At 53.0% G+C, this 14,074-nt stretch overlaps 2 protein-coding genes and 1 long non-coding RNA gene across 5 annotated transcripts in view; 1 reads left to right on the forward strand and 2 right to left on the reverse strand.

Moving 5' to 3' along the window:
• Positions 1-14,063, forward strand: part of EIF2AK1 (eukaryotic translation initiation factor 2 alpha kinase 1) — a 30,663-nt gene extending 16,600 nt beyond the window's left edge. For all 3 annotated transcript variants that reach the window (XM_040990001.1, XM_040989999.1, XM_040990000.1), the window contains exons 10-15: positions 760-871; positions 3,342-3,442; positions 9,507-9,621; positions 9,791-9,873; positions 10,602-10,835; positions 13,312-14,063. In XM_040990001.1, the coding sequence (XP_040845935.1) occupies positions 760-871; positions 3,342-3,442; positions 9,507-9,621; positions 9,791-9,873; positions 10,602-10,835; positions 13,312-13,443 (777 nt within the window). In that variant the 3' untranslated portion in view covers positions 13,444-14,063. The remainder of the gene's footprint in view (positions 1-759; positions 872-3,341; positions 3,443-9,506; positions 9,622-9,790; positions 9,874-10,601; positions 10,836-13,311) is intronic.
• Positions 71-13,634, reverse strand: LOC121162784. Its single transcript, XR_005884857.1, has 3 exons — positions 13,557-13,634; positions 9,771-9,780; positions 71-83 (listed from the first exon to the last, which is right to left on the reverse strand). It is a non-coding gene; the product is annotated as an uncharacterized LOC121162784 (long non-coding RNA).
• ANKRD61 (ankyrin repeat domain 61) lies at positions 4,526-7,709 on the reverse strand. Its single transcript, XM_040990002.1, has 3 exons — positions 7,491-7,709; positions 6,071-6,168; positions 4,526-5,597 (listed from the first exon to the last, which is right to left on the reverse strand). Exons 1-3 carry the CDS (start codon positions 7,707-7,709, stop codon positions 4,673-4,675), a joined length of 1,242 nt encoding a protein of 413 aa, XP_040845936.1. The 3' UTR covers positions 4,526-4,672.
• Positions 14,064-14,074: the final 11 nt, after the last annotated feature.

Raw genomic sequence — 14,074 nt, forward strand, 5'->3', positions numbered from 1 at the left:
CCGCCGGAAGCTCCCTTGCCCAACGTGCGGTGGTGGGGTACGGCCTGCACGTGTCATCCCTCTGCGTTGGCTCCTCCGCCTGCCTGTCGCACCTGTCGCACCCTCCTCCCCGTGTGGCCTGAAGCGGCTTCTTCTGATCCTCCTCTCACCACCCTCACGGTGCCACTTCCACCTTGCTCGTGTTCTAAACATATTTTTATGCAGAAAAGGTGTTTTATAGCTCAGGGGATGAATTTAGGTGAGACCCAGTAGGATTGTAGGGCCAGTTTTGGGGATCCTGTTGGTTAGTGGTCCTGAGGGTTATAAACAAAAAGCTTGGGCATTAACAGGCTCTGTTAGTATTTAAAAATTGGACTTCTCGTCAAAGACTATATTTTAGTCTCTTAATCAATTTAGATTGATTTAATTTCTCTGTATTGTATTTGGCGAATGTTCATGTGCGCCCAAGTGAGCGAGCTGCCTACTTAATATTTGCTTGCCTTTTCCCTATTAGTAATGTGCAGTATGAAGCCAGCCAAAGTATGTAGGGTTTGGATTGTATGTAAGATGACTTCCTTGATGGTTCATCTTCATTTTTAAACTCACTTCTGCGGAGCACAGACCAGACAGTGTCAGAGTCAGGTCCCCAGTGTTGCTTGGGAGGGCAGCTGCCAGCCGGGCCCTGCCTGCCCGCCTCCTTGAGTCTGCACAGGCGGCTTTCACAGGCGCTGGGCCGGGGGCGATGGCACTGCAGCGCTGAGCGTGGTCCTCCCCTCCTAGGTGCAGTATCACCTGATGCTGCACATCCAGATGCAGCTGTGCGAGCTCTCCCTGTGGGACTGGATCGCCGAGAGGAACCGGCGCAGCCGCGAGTGTGTGGACGAGTCTGCCTGTGAGTGCCGGTGTTCTGGATGCAGGGACAGAGGGGGGAAGGGGGGGAGGGGAGAGGCGGGGGAGGGAGGGGCTCACTCCGTGGCTCTCACATGGATGACAGGCGCCCAAACGTTTGGGACATCAGTGCTGTCCCCCACAATCTAAATTAGCATGAAGCCAGAATTGAGAGTGGACTGGGAGCTGAACCCGGAAATTCTGATGTGGGACTTACATGTCCCAAACAGCTTACTGGTTGGTCAGACTTCATGTTTTGTATTTAGGTTCATAAAATTGCCCTGAGATAGATCTTGGCCTCTGGTATTAAAAATAATCTCTGGGCCCAGTGTGGTAGCCTAGCGGCTGAGGTCCTCACCTTGAACGCACCAGGACCCCATATGGGCGCTGGTTCTAATCTCAGCGGCCCCACTTCCCATCCAGCTCCCTGCTTGTGGCCTGGAAAAGCAGTCGAGGACGGCCCAAGGCTTTGGGACCCTGCACCTGCGTGGGAGACCCAGAGGAAGCTCTAGGCTCCTGGCTTTGGATTGGTTCAGCTCTGGTCGTTGCAGTTACTTAGGGAGTGAGTCATCGGACAGAAGATTTTCCTGTCTCTCATCCTGTCTGTATGTCTGACATTCTAATTTAAAAAAAAAATCTTAACAACAACAACGTCTTTCTGATTCTCATGCTTGGCCACAGTTGAAGTCTCATTATTTTAAAGTTTTATTTATGCGTTTTCCTCAGAGACAGATCTCTCTGCTGGTTCACTCCCTTGAGGCCTGTTACGGCCAGGCCTGAGCCAAGTTGAAGGCCGGAGCCAGGGTCACTGCCGCACGGGAGGGAGGAGCCGAAGCCCTGAGCCATCCGCCTGCCTCCCCGGGGGCCTGTCCTAGGAAGCTGCTGTGGGAAGCAGAGTTGGTATTCAGGCTCAGGCGTGCCAGTGTGGGATGTGGGCACCCCTAGCGGCGTCTACCAGTGTGCAGCTGTCTGCCCTGAGAACTGCTGTCTTAGCTTATCAAAATAATAGATGTCTGTAACCTGATTTTAAGTAAAAACTCACTGATCACTCATTGAGACCTTTATTTGTTCCAAGTTGTAAGTCAGTTAATATATTCAGACTCTGAGATGAGCTTTCGACGGGAGGGTAGAAACATCAGAAATAGGAGGCCTGGCGTTGTGGCATTGTGGCACAGCCGGATAAGCCACCACTTGTGATGCCAGCATCCCTTAGCAGAGCGCTGGTGCAAGTCCTGGCCACTTTCTTTCCAACCCAGCTACTTGCTAACAAGCGTGGGAGGGCAGTGGAGGGTGGTTCAAGTGCCCGTGTCCCCGTGTGGGAGGCAGTGGAGGGTGGTCCAAGTGCCCGTGTCCCCGTGTGGGAGGCAGTGGAGGGTGGTTCAAGTGCCCGTGTCCCCATGTGGGAGGCAGTGGAGGGTGGTCCAAGTGCCCGTGTCCCCGTGTGGGAGGCAGTGGAGGGTGGTCCAAGTGCCCGTGTCCCCGTGTGGGAGGCAGTGGAGGGTGGTCCAAGTGCCCGTGTCCCCGTGTGGGAGGCAGTGGAGGGTGGTTCAAGGGCCCGTGTCCCCGTGTTCCCGTGTCCCCGTGTGGGAGGCAGTGGAGGGTGGTTCAAGGGCCCGTGTCCCCGTGTCCTCGTGTCCCCGTGTGGGAGGCCTGGAGGACGTTTCTGGCTCCTGGCTTTGAACTAGTCCATCTCTGGCCTGGTTCTCTGGGGAGTGAACCAGTGGATGAAAGATTCCTCTGTTCACCTGCCTTTCTAGTAAAACTAAATAAATCTTTAAAAAACAAATAAATAAAAGTATTGATTTCATTAAGCTTACATAACAGGAAAATAACAATTTCTCTATCAATTTTGTTTGAATTTTATAAAACCTCTACTTTCTAAACTCATTTTTATAACATCACCATATTAATGCATTTCATGTTCATTTTACTTTTTAAAAACCTTTCTTTCACACACACACATACACTAAAGTGTAATGTTAATAGAGCGGGTGTCCTAGCCACACTAGATTAAATAAATTATAAATAAGGAAATAAGAGAAGAGTTAAATCATGCTGGCGCAAGACAGGAAATCCATCGTCTGGAAGGTTTGTTTGAAACGCTTCATTTCCCATACGCTTCAGTGTATCCAGCACTGAAAGGCATCGGTCTTTGTCTGCCGCGGCTCGTGGGTTGGCTAGCAGTGGTCATTAACTCTGGCTCTGCGTGACTGCCCACGCACGCCTCACGGTGCCAGGCGGTGCCAGGGGGTGCCTCGCGGTGCCAGGTGGTGATGCTCTCTCGGCTGGTCCGAGCAGAGCTCGTCTCCTCTGCCTGTGTCTAGACTTGAGGGCCTTCGGAGAGAGCCGACTTAGTTCAGCATCTGCAAGTGGCTGAAGGCGCACGTGTAAGCGTGTTTACAGCCATCTTAGCCCTTTCGAAGTGTAAGAAAATGAGAGAAATAAAATGTTTTATTTTTCCTTTTTACTTCAAGGTCCTTATGTTATGCTCAGTGTTGCAACAAAAATTTTCCAAGAATTGGTGGAAGGTGTGTTTTACATACATAATATGGGCATCGTGCACAGAGACCTGAAGGTAAGTGGGGCTGGCCGAGCCCTGACACTGATGGCTTTGTGTTGGTGTGGCGAGGCGAGGCGTGGGCTTGCTGAGCTACAGCAGACTGCGAGGCGTGGTGCGCTCCCGTCTCTGTGCTCTTAATGGCCGTCTCACGGCATGGTAGAGTGTGAAGCCTGGGGTGGTATACAGAAGCAGTTGTTCTGGGTGTCTGAGAATTCTCTGTACTATTTTTCCAGCTTGTCACAGTGCTCTGAGTCCTGGTATAGTTCATGACAGGCGATGCACTTAATGCTCACCAAGACACTCACACGGTCTTAGGGACCCAGTGCTCTGGCCGTCCTCTGCCGTCTCCCAGGCACACGTGCGCGAAGCTGGATCCAGAGCAGAAGTGGGCCTGAGTCCCGCGCTGCTTGCAGACAGCCCGAGTGTGGCTTAACCCACGCCGCACCATCACCTGGCCCAGGCAGGAGTGTTGAGTTAAATTTGCTTACCTTTCAGTTAAAATTAAATCACAGAAAGGACATTTAAAGGGAATTTAGAAGGACTAGCTTTATGTTGCTGTGGGTTACACCACTGCCTGTGATGTCAGCATCCTGTATGAGCCCCGGGTTGAGTCCGGGCTGCTCCGCTCCTGATCCAGGCCCCTGCTGCTGTGTCTGGGAAGGACACCTAGATGGAGCTCCTGGCCGCTGGCTTTGGCCTGGCCCAGCCTGGTTATGGAAGAGCTAAGATTCTTCCACTGTCTTTGTAACCTGTTTTTGAAGTAAATAAATCTTTTAAAAGTTAGTATTGGTGGTTAGTTGTGAAGTGCAACTGTTAGGGTGCTACTTGGTGTGTCTGTATCCAATGTGAGGGTGCTGCTTGGGTTCAAGAAATCCCAGCTCCGCTTCCAGGTCCAGTGTCCTGCTAGTGTGTAAGCTGGTAGGCGGCAGCTCAGGGTGGGTGCCTGCTACCCACATGGAGAACTCGGCTGAGTTCAAAGGCTCCTGGGCTCATCCTGGTCCAGCCCTAGCTGTTGCAGGCTTTGAGCAGCGGACCAGTGTATAGAAGCTTTTTCTCTCTCCTCTTTCAAAGAAAACAAACAAATGTATAGAGTATTTTTGAAAAAGTTAGCATGTAAATCACTTTATTAATTAAGAAGCATGGGTTTGTACCTTTGGGGTATGAAAACGATCAGCTCAGTATTTCCGAGTTCGTGGCCACCGAGTGCGGCTGTGCGGCAGGTTCCTGGCAGGGAGCCTTGCTCGCTTACCTGAGGAGGCGTGCCACGTCCTGGCAGCCATAGACCGAGTTCCAGATCTTGTCAGGCAGCAGCTGCCGGAGCCGCTGCTTGTGCTGCTCGCCGTACGTGTTCCTGATGTTCCTTTTACAGATGTCCTGGAGGGGCCAAGGCTTTTGCGATAGCTTGGTCAGAGTGTGTCTGAGGCGGTGGAACTGGGGCAGCCTGATGACCGCGGGGAGGACGCCTTGGTGGTTGGTCAGCCTCAGAGGGTAGGTGCGCCCCAGCAGTCTGGACAGAACGGCGGCCGCCCCCATGTTGGAGGGGCGTTGCAAGAACATGTAGACTGGGGACTCGCCCTTGTTGGTCAGGATGTTGACGTCAGCTTCAAATTCAAGGAGGAGCTCAATGACGGCCTGTCGGCCTCCGTAGCACGCCTCGTGGAGCGACGTCTGCCCCTGGTGGTCCTGGGCGTTGACCTGGGCTCCGTGGGTCAGCAGCAGGCGGATGCAGTTCACCCCCGCGTCCAGCAGCTGGCCCGCCTTGCTGGACGCCGTGCACACGGCCAGCTTCAGGGCTGTGTACCCCGTGGAGGAGACGGCACGGTTGACGTTGGCGCCACAGGCGATGAGCATCTCTACCATGGCCGTGTTCAGGGCTTTGGCCGCGATGTGAAGGGGCGTCATGTAGGCCTCCCCAGCAGCCTTGGCAGGGCTGTCGCTGTGGGTCAGGATGGAGAGACTGGACCCTTGTGTCGCCGGGCACTTGCTGTCTTCATCCACCTGAGCGTTAACCTGAGCCCCGTGTTCGCACAGGATGCGTAGGCACAGCACAGCGTTTTTCTGAATGTCCATGTGGGTTTTTTGCATTGTGGCATCTGATGTGGTCCACGTGCTGGAAGTGATTGGCCACTGCAGCAGAATCAAGTGCAGTGTGGTCCGGCCTTTGTCGTCCCTGGAGTGGGCAGTGAGGACAAGTCACACTGGATTCACTGAGAAGGACTAAAAGTAACACTGTCTAGGTAAAGAAATGTTTCAACATCCGTGTGGCTGCTTTATGTCTTAGACATCACAGGGCTTGGGGTGGGGAGGAGGGTGTGTGGCGGTTCTATCGCCCCAGGTTGGGGGGCAGCCTCTTTGGGCTTGGTTTCTCTGGCCAGCACTGCGGCCCCTGGAGGGCCATGGCCAGGCCCAGTGCGTTCGCCCCCTGACCGTCAGCAGTCAGAACCTAGTGTACAGTGATGGGGCCAGCTGCTCCATGTTCTGGCACTGCTTCCCATTCCTCAGGACCGTCTGACTCATCTAGCTGGCAAGGAAGTCGGAGTGTTTAAAAATAGCTCAGTCTGTAGTCCATAAAGAGTGAGCAGGTCCTTGCACTGGGGGGGCGGAGCATCTGCACTGGAAGTCTGTACTGCAACATCAGCTTACCGGATATCCGGGTCGGCACCGTGTTCCAGCAGGCACAGCAAGCTCTGAGCCTTGTGGTGGCCAGCAGCCAGGTGAATGGGGACCGTGAGCTCCGTCTGCTCGGGAGAAAGCAGGTGCATGAGAGCCCTTGGGGGCAAAAGTCATCTTTGGTTTATCTTGACCTTGATAGAGGGAAGTGCACTGGAAACTTTTTATTTATTTATTTTTTAGATTAATTTACTTTTATTGGAAAGACAGAGAGACAGATCTTCCATCTGCTGGTTTATTCCTCAAGTGGCCACACAGCCAAAGCTTAGCTAATCTGAAGCCAGGAGCTTCTTCTGGGTCTCCCATGCGGGTGCCGTTTTCCAAGGCTTTGGGCCGTCCTCCACCGTTTTCCCAGGCCACAGGCAGGAAGCTGGATGGGAAGTGTAGCAGCCAGGACGCAACTGATGCCCATTTGGGATCCTGGCATGTGCAAGGCAAGGATTCAACCACTGAGCCATCAGACCTGGCTTAGGTCTGCATTTCAGAGAAACACAAGGTGGGAGTGACAAAGCTCAGAACTGGCACTGATGGTAATTACTGTGGTAGCCCTTAGTCCAGGTGAACTCACAAGGACAGTGACAAGTAGGTGCTGTTTTCTGGCTTTGCCAAAGTTGTGTGCATACTATCAGCAACGAGGTTTGCATGTTCAGCCTTTTAAAGATAATGCAGCATGGGACTGGCTACTAATCCTCGGTAAGTGTGTGCATCCCCTGTGGGAACTGGTGCGTGTCCTGGCTCCTCCACTCCCATCCAGCTCCCTGCCTGTGGCCTGGGAAAGCAGCAGAGGACAGCCCAAAGCCTTGGGACCCTGCACCCGTGGGGGAGGCCTGGAGGAGCTCCTGGCTCCCGGATTTGGGTTGGCCCCACTCTGGCCTTGGGACCATTTGGAGAGTGAACCAATGGATGGAAGATCTTTCTGCTTTTCCATCTCTATAAATCTGCCTTTGCAGTAAGTATGAATAAATCTTAAGAAAAAAAAAAAGAAAGAAAGAGCAGCAGCACGATCAGAGCTGTTTTATGCCAGTTGAGAAAATACCTATGTAACCAATAGTTGTCTACAACGCAGGGTAAGAGAGGGGAGCGAAAGGAAGGTGACCACCTGTTGGGAAATTGTTTTCATCATTAAGATAACACTCATTGCATATAAACTTAGAAAACAGAAATGCACATGTTAAACAAAAAATTATCCCAGCACAGATGTAATCTCCAAGGGTATGTGTGAGAGGGTGACACGTTTCAGCTAGCAGTGTGTGGGGGCAGGGGGTTGCAGGCTTGAGAGCGCTGCTCTGGGTGTGTGGAGGGCCTGGGAGGCGCCTGGCCTGCGGCCTGGGGGCAGTGCGGGTCTGGCGAGCACCCGGGGGCGGTGCTCGGTGTGCTTCCCTGTGTCTGCTACCTGAGACAGCATGAGTTTGTAGATGCACGAGGTGGCCAGCACGGTGATGGGCTGGTTCACAGGGTGGCTTCGCAGGAGCGCCCTGATGGCAGCGCGGTCTTCCTTGAGGATGGCCTTGTAGAGCTTGTGGTGCAGCGTGGGGATGGTGGGCCGGGTCTTCAGGGCTGGGCCCCTGGCAGCACCCCGCGCTCGGCTTCCCCTCCCGATCAGGTTGCCCATGAGTGAGCTGCAGACAGAGTGCGTTCAGGTGGCCGTGCTGCTGCGGAATGGCCACCTTCTGTCCTTGTGATGGCTTCTCCAGTTCTGTTCTAGAACCTTCTAGAACGTCTGAAACTTGTATCCGCAAACACTGTTCATTTATATCTTAGAGCCAGTCTTTTTCCAACTTTTCTTACTGATCATATGGTGTCAGATGTTAGCATAGTTTTTCGTGGTTTTTACACAGCCATAAAAAAATATTCAGATTGGCATCTTACACTTAAAATTATGTATTTTCTTTCCCGTTCCATTTCACCTGTATGTCAGACAACTCACAAAATTGAGAATTTATGCTGTGAGTACGATAAAAATAGAAGATGATTATATTTAAAGTAAGAATGTTTCCTGTATCTGGGCTTTCAGTGGGGTCTTCCCTCCCCATGTAGGCGCAGCTTGTCACTTACCTAAGTGCTCAGCTGGCCATGGCTTGAGTCTGAGTTAAGTGCGAGCCCTCGCAGTAGTTGCAGTGCTGGCTCGAAAAGGAGGGCTGTCGGGGTACCGGGCGTTAGTGATGCCAGAGTTTCCAGGACAAAGCTCACAGCATGATAGAGTTGTGGGTGATGGTGTGCTGGCAGGGCGGGGAAGCCCTTGGGGATACAGCGTGCTCTCCCCTTGTGGCTCTCGGCCTTGAAGCAACCACATCATTGTATTTTATTTCATTTTTAAGATTTGTATTTGGGGCCCGGCGCGGTGGCGCAAGTGGTTAAGGTCCTCGCCTTGCACGCCCGGGATCCCATATGGGCGCTGGTTCTAATCCCAGCAGCCCCGCTTCCCTTCCAGCTCCCTGCCTGTGGCCTGGGAAAGCAGTCAAGGATGGCCCAAAGCTTTGGGACTCTGCACCCGCGTGGGAGACCCGGAAGAGGCTCCTGGCTTCGGATCGGCATAGTATCGGCTCGTTGCGCTCACTTGGGGAGTGAATCATCAGACAGAAGATCTTCCTCTCTGTCTCTCCTCTCTGTATATCCGCCTTTCCAATAAAAAAATAATAAAAATAAATCTTAAAAAAAAAAAAGATTTGTATTTATTGGAAAGGCAGCAGATAGAGGAGAGACATCGAGATCTTCTATCCACTGGTTCAAATCCCCCAACTGCCAAATGGCTACAGTGGCCAGAGCTGAGCTGATCTGAAGCTGGGAATTTGTTCAGGTCTTCCCTGTTGGTGCAGAGACCCAGGGCCTTGGGTCATCTTCCACTGCCTTTCTGGTCCATAAGCAGAGAGCTGGATGGGAAGTAGAGAAGCTGGGACCTGAACCGGTGCCCATGTGGGGTTGTGGCATGTGCAAGGTGAGGATTCAGTCACTGAGCCATTTTGCTGGACCTTGGGGAGTGGCTGTTTAGGACTCAAATATGCATCTAAATTTAGAACTTACTCAGAATTTAAAATTTGAGGCATAGAGAATGCGCTTCCATCTGCTGGTTCGCTCCCTGGATACCCACAGTGGTCTGGAGCTGCTCCAGTCTGAGAGCTGTGAACGTAATCTCACTTCCCATGGTACCTGGGCCATTACATGCTGACCCCCATGGTCGCTGCTGATAGGAAGGTGGAACTGTGCTGGAGCCGAGACTCAAACCCAGGCACTGTGGTAGGCGAAGCAGGCGGCTAGCTGCGTGCTGACCACCAGACTCAACGCCTTACCCTGCTCAATAGTTTGAAGGTTTTAGAGGCACCTGCTTGCTTCTGCGTTGAAAACTCTTAATAGGCACAAGTTTCTACTATTTAAGGAGATGAAGTACTTGATTTGTTCTGTTTGTTCATAGCCTAGAAATATTTTCCTTCACGGCCCCGCTCAGCAAGTGAAAATAGGAGACTTTGGTCTTGCCTGTGCAGACATCATCCAGAAGAAGACAGCCTGGACCAACAGCAACGAGGAGAGTAAGTGTGTGACTGTCTTAAAGAGAACCCTCAGTGTTTACTAACAAGGTAAGATAAAAGCCAGCAGCAGCCCTTGTCGCTGGATCCCAGCTCGCTCCTGGTGAGTGTCGTCCGTGCGCGTGCACACAGCCAGCCCTGCCGTGTCTGACGTGTGGCTTTCTAACCCTAGGTGTGCCGACACACACCTCCAGAGTGGGCACGTGTCTGTACGCCTCGCCCGAGCAGCTGGAAGGTTCCGAGTATGATGCCAAGGTAGTGTTTGTTGCTTTTTCTCCTTTTGTCCACCCGCCTCCACAGGCAGGAGTTCCAGCTGGTACAGTGCCAGCAGTGGCCCCGGTCCCGGCAGGGAGGTGATTTTGGAGGTAATGAAGCACCGAGGACCTCCGTCTGGTGGGCGAGCGCTCTAGCCAGAAGCCTTGCTTTGCAGCCAGACCTCACTGCACTGTCCTGGGGGGCCACCTTAGCGGCGTCTTTCCAAATCCATGGATGACACAAATGCTCTTTTCCCACGGCACTGTATCCCTAAGGAGGCTGAGCTCCTAGTCTGTCAGCAGGTGTCTGTCCTCTGGATGCGTGGGTGATGGACGCCCCAGGGCACCTGCCACTCACTGCTCTTGAAATAGGATGGGGCACTGCAGCGTTTTCATCCCCTCTTCCTCCAGGAAATGTTAAAACAGATCCTTTTCTCACAGTAACAACCCAGTCAGTTTTCTTCTTGATGAGTTATTGATCTTTTTAGTGATTAATGATGGTGGCCCCTCATTCCTGTCTAGTAAGAACCTTCCTTCAGGTGGCACAGGTTTTATGTGGGTTGTTCCCTTAGTCGTGGAGGCAGGGGTGAGATCAAAGCAGGCCTTCTTTGTCGCAGTCGGACAGGTACCGCCTGGCCATGCTCCTAGGGCCGGGCAGCCCTGTGCCGCGTGTGAGGGTGGCGCGCTGGACGGCGGCGTCCCTGCTGACCCGTGTCTCCTCTCTCGCAGTCGGACATGTACAGCCTGGGTGTGATCCTGCTTGAGCTCTTCCAGCCGTTTGGGACTGAGATGGAGCGAGTCGAGGTCTTGGCCGCTGTGAGAGCTGGTCAGCTGCCCGATTCTCTCAGCAAAAAGTGTCCAGTACAAGCCAAGTACATCCAACACCTGACCAGAAGGGATGCGTCCCAGAGGCCGTCGGCCCTGCAGCTGCTGCAGAGCGAGCTGTTCCAGAACTCCGGGAATGTACGTACATGCTGTGAATGCTGGCGAGAGCTGGAAGCTTTAAACTGTAGACCCTGAAGGGCAGTGGAGTTTTGGAGTTGAAGGTGTGGAGGCAGCTGAACTCCCTGCATTGCTCACCAGCAGTGTGTTTGGAGCATGGTCCAGCCAGGCGGGGCAACCCCCTGGCTGCCAGTCTTCCACTGTCAAGATTGTATTCCTGCCTCGTTGTGTGAAGCCAGTGGGAAGGGATGCGTTGCAAAGGGTTGCTAACTTACAGCAGTTCTCGGGGGTTGGGAGCACAGGGCCTTAGGTAACACTGTGTGCTCCAGGTTTTGATTGTGTCATGTGGTGTTGCTCCAGGGTAGCCCAGTGTTACAGTGCCAGGTAGAGCCCATAGTCTCCAGATGGCCCGCTTCCAGGAGCTGCTTAGCTTCAATGAGCTCGATGACAGCCACAGCCGTGGTCACAGGGCACAGGTGCCCTTGTGCTGTGCTCCTGCAGAGGTGCCCCGCAGGCCAGCAGCCCGCGTCCCCAGGAGCTCTGCCCCCACCCACAGGCTCCTGCGGGGACTCACAGCACTGGAGCAATGTTGCTGCTGTGGTCCCCCACGTGCCGATGCCAGCACAGCCACCTGAGGGTGCCTGGGAACTTGATGGGTTCTTCAGCCTTCTCCAGCCCTCATCCTATTAGACAAAGTCCTGATTCTAGTTTGGGATCCATGCTTAGTAACTGCTGAAAAGACTTGGGAGAGTTGATTTATTTTCCACCAACAGTGAGTTTTATTAGCCTAAACGGTAAAATGGTGCTGTGCATTTATTTATTTTTTAATTTTTAAGATTGATTTATTTTTATTGGAAAGACAGATTTACAAAGAAAGGAGAGATCTTCCATTGGCTGGTTCACTGCTAAAGTTCCTGCAGTGGCCAGAGCAGAGCTGATCTGAAGCCAAGAGCCATGAGCCCCTTCCAGATCTCTCCCAAAGTGGCAGGGTCCCAAGGACTTGGGCCATCTTCTGCTGCTTTCCCAGGTCATAAGCAGGGAGCTGGATTGGAAAGTGGATCAGCCAAGACATTAACTGGTACCCGTGTGGGCTGCCAGCACTGGTGCAGTGCGCTTCTTTCTCGAACAGTCTGAAGAGAGCAGATGTGGTCCTTGAAGTCAGACAGATAATTGTTTATGGAAGTTAGAGAGCCCCTGTGAGCTCACACATGCCAAGGGATACCAGGAAACTGGCAAGGTTAAGCTTATTCTCTAACCTGTAGAATTTGCCAGAAGAGGCGGGCTTTTAGCTTAGGGGTTAACAGAGTGACAGAGATAGGTAGGGACGGACATGGTGAAAAAGAGGCCTCCCACCCATTGTTTCTCTCCCCAAATGGCTACAGCAGCTAGGTCGGGCTGTGTCGAAGCCTGCACCATGGACCTCCATCTGGGTCTCCTGCGGTACAGTACCAGGGTCCCAAGTGCTTGGGCCATGCTCCAGTGTTTTCCTGGGTGCATTAGGGAGCTGAATTGGAAGTGCAATAGCAGAGATTCAAACTGTTGCACCAATATGAGATGTTAGTTTAACCTGCGTTGGAATGCTGCACAACTCCCCATCCTGCTCTCTGCTAATATGCTGGGAAAGCGGTGGAGGTGGATGGACCAAAGCCTTGGAAACCTGCACCCACATGGGCGACCCGGAAGAAGATCCTGGCTCCTGGCTGTGGATCGGTGCAGCACCAGCCGTTGCAGTCACTTGGGGAGTGAATCAGTGGACTGAAGAGCTTCCCCTCTCTCTCTTCCTTTCTGTATATCTGACTTTCCGATAAATCTTTTTTTAAAAAAAAAAATAGGCTCCTGGCTCCCAGCTTTGACTGGCACAGCTCTGGCTGTTGCAGCCATTTGGGGAGTGAACCAGCAGATAAAAGATCTGTCTCTAACTGGTAAGATTAGGGGAAAAAACCCTGTTGGTTCATTGATTTTGAGGACTGGCTCCAGCCCCCTGCTTAGGCCCTGGAAGGTAGCAGGCTCACCTAGTTGGGAGGTCTTGGTTGAGTTTTAGGCTGCTGGATTTGATCTCGCTGCCAGCTGTTGGGAGCTTCTGGGGAATGAACCCGTGGATGAGACTGGGCTCTGTCTGTCTGCTTCTCACAAACTTGTTGGTGGAGAACGTGTGTGGAAATGAGAAAACCACCTGGCTGAGGTTGATGGAGGATGCCAGAAACACTGACGGCGCAACCCGGCACCTGGCAGACATTCCTCCCCATGTCTGGCCAGGTGGCCAGCGTCTGACCCTTTGTTTCTCAGGGCTCATCTAAGTTTCCTTCCACCGTGCACGGTGGCCAGATGACGGTGGTCCCTCATGTATTATTTAGTTAGGGGACTGAAGAGTTTAACCCAGCTGCAGTTAGCACATGCGGTGGCCATACTGGACTCCTACTCGGAGTGATGTGGTACTTATCCGGATGTGCAGCGAAGCCTGGACATTCCCATAAAGCTTCACATCTTCCCTTCACAGGTCAACCTCACTCTGCAGATGAAGATAATGGAGCAAGAGAGAGAGATTGAGGAACTGAAGAAGCAGCTGAGTCTGCTCTCTCGGGACCGAGCGGCCAGGAGTGACAGGACAGACCGCGACGTCCCTGCCTAGCCGTGACCAGGCTACACGGGAAATGTCGGGTGGACTTACACTTTACCCACAGTCAGCTGGCACGCAGTGTCGGCCTCCCCGAGGGCACAGGGGGCAAGGTTCCCACGGGCCACTCCTCAGCCTGCCCCGACACACCTCTTCAGCTTGGGACTGCCCCAAAGGAAACCTATTTTCCTTTTCACTTTCCTATTCTGGTGATTCTCTACCACTGAAACTTAGATGGTCTTAAGTTCTTTCTCCTTCAAACCCTGCCTCCTGGCCACCTCTCTCCTTCAGCAAGTGTGCCCTCTGCCCCTCCCCACCGCCCAGGGCCAGGCTTAGGCTGGCTCTGCGGTGAGACGGCTGCTGCTCCTCCAGCTCCTTCTACGTTGCTGCCCGAGTTCGCTGTCAGACACTGCCACAGGCCACTCCTCGGTGCAGAAACCGCTGTGGGCCCTGCTGTATCTGAACAACCCTGCCCCGTCCTCACCACCTTCCACCTAGCTTCACTGCAAAGCCTGCTCCCGACAGGCTCTGCATGGCCCGGGACCTCGTGTTGCCCCAGGAAGTGTCTGCCCCATGGACTGCACTGCATGTTATTTTGATGAATTTGACACGAATAAACCCCACAAGTCACTGGATGCTTTCACTG

The sequence above is a fragment of the Ochotona curzoniae genome, unplaced genomic scaffold (assembly GCF_017591425.1).
Source record: "Ochotona curzoniae isolate NIBS_2020 unplaced genomic scaffold, NIBS_Ocur_1.0 contig_54, whole genome shotgun sequence".
NCBI classification, from domain to species: Eukaryota; Metazoa; Chordata; class Mammalia; order Lagomorpha; family Ochotonidae; genus Ochotona; species Ochotona curzoniae.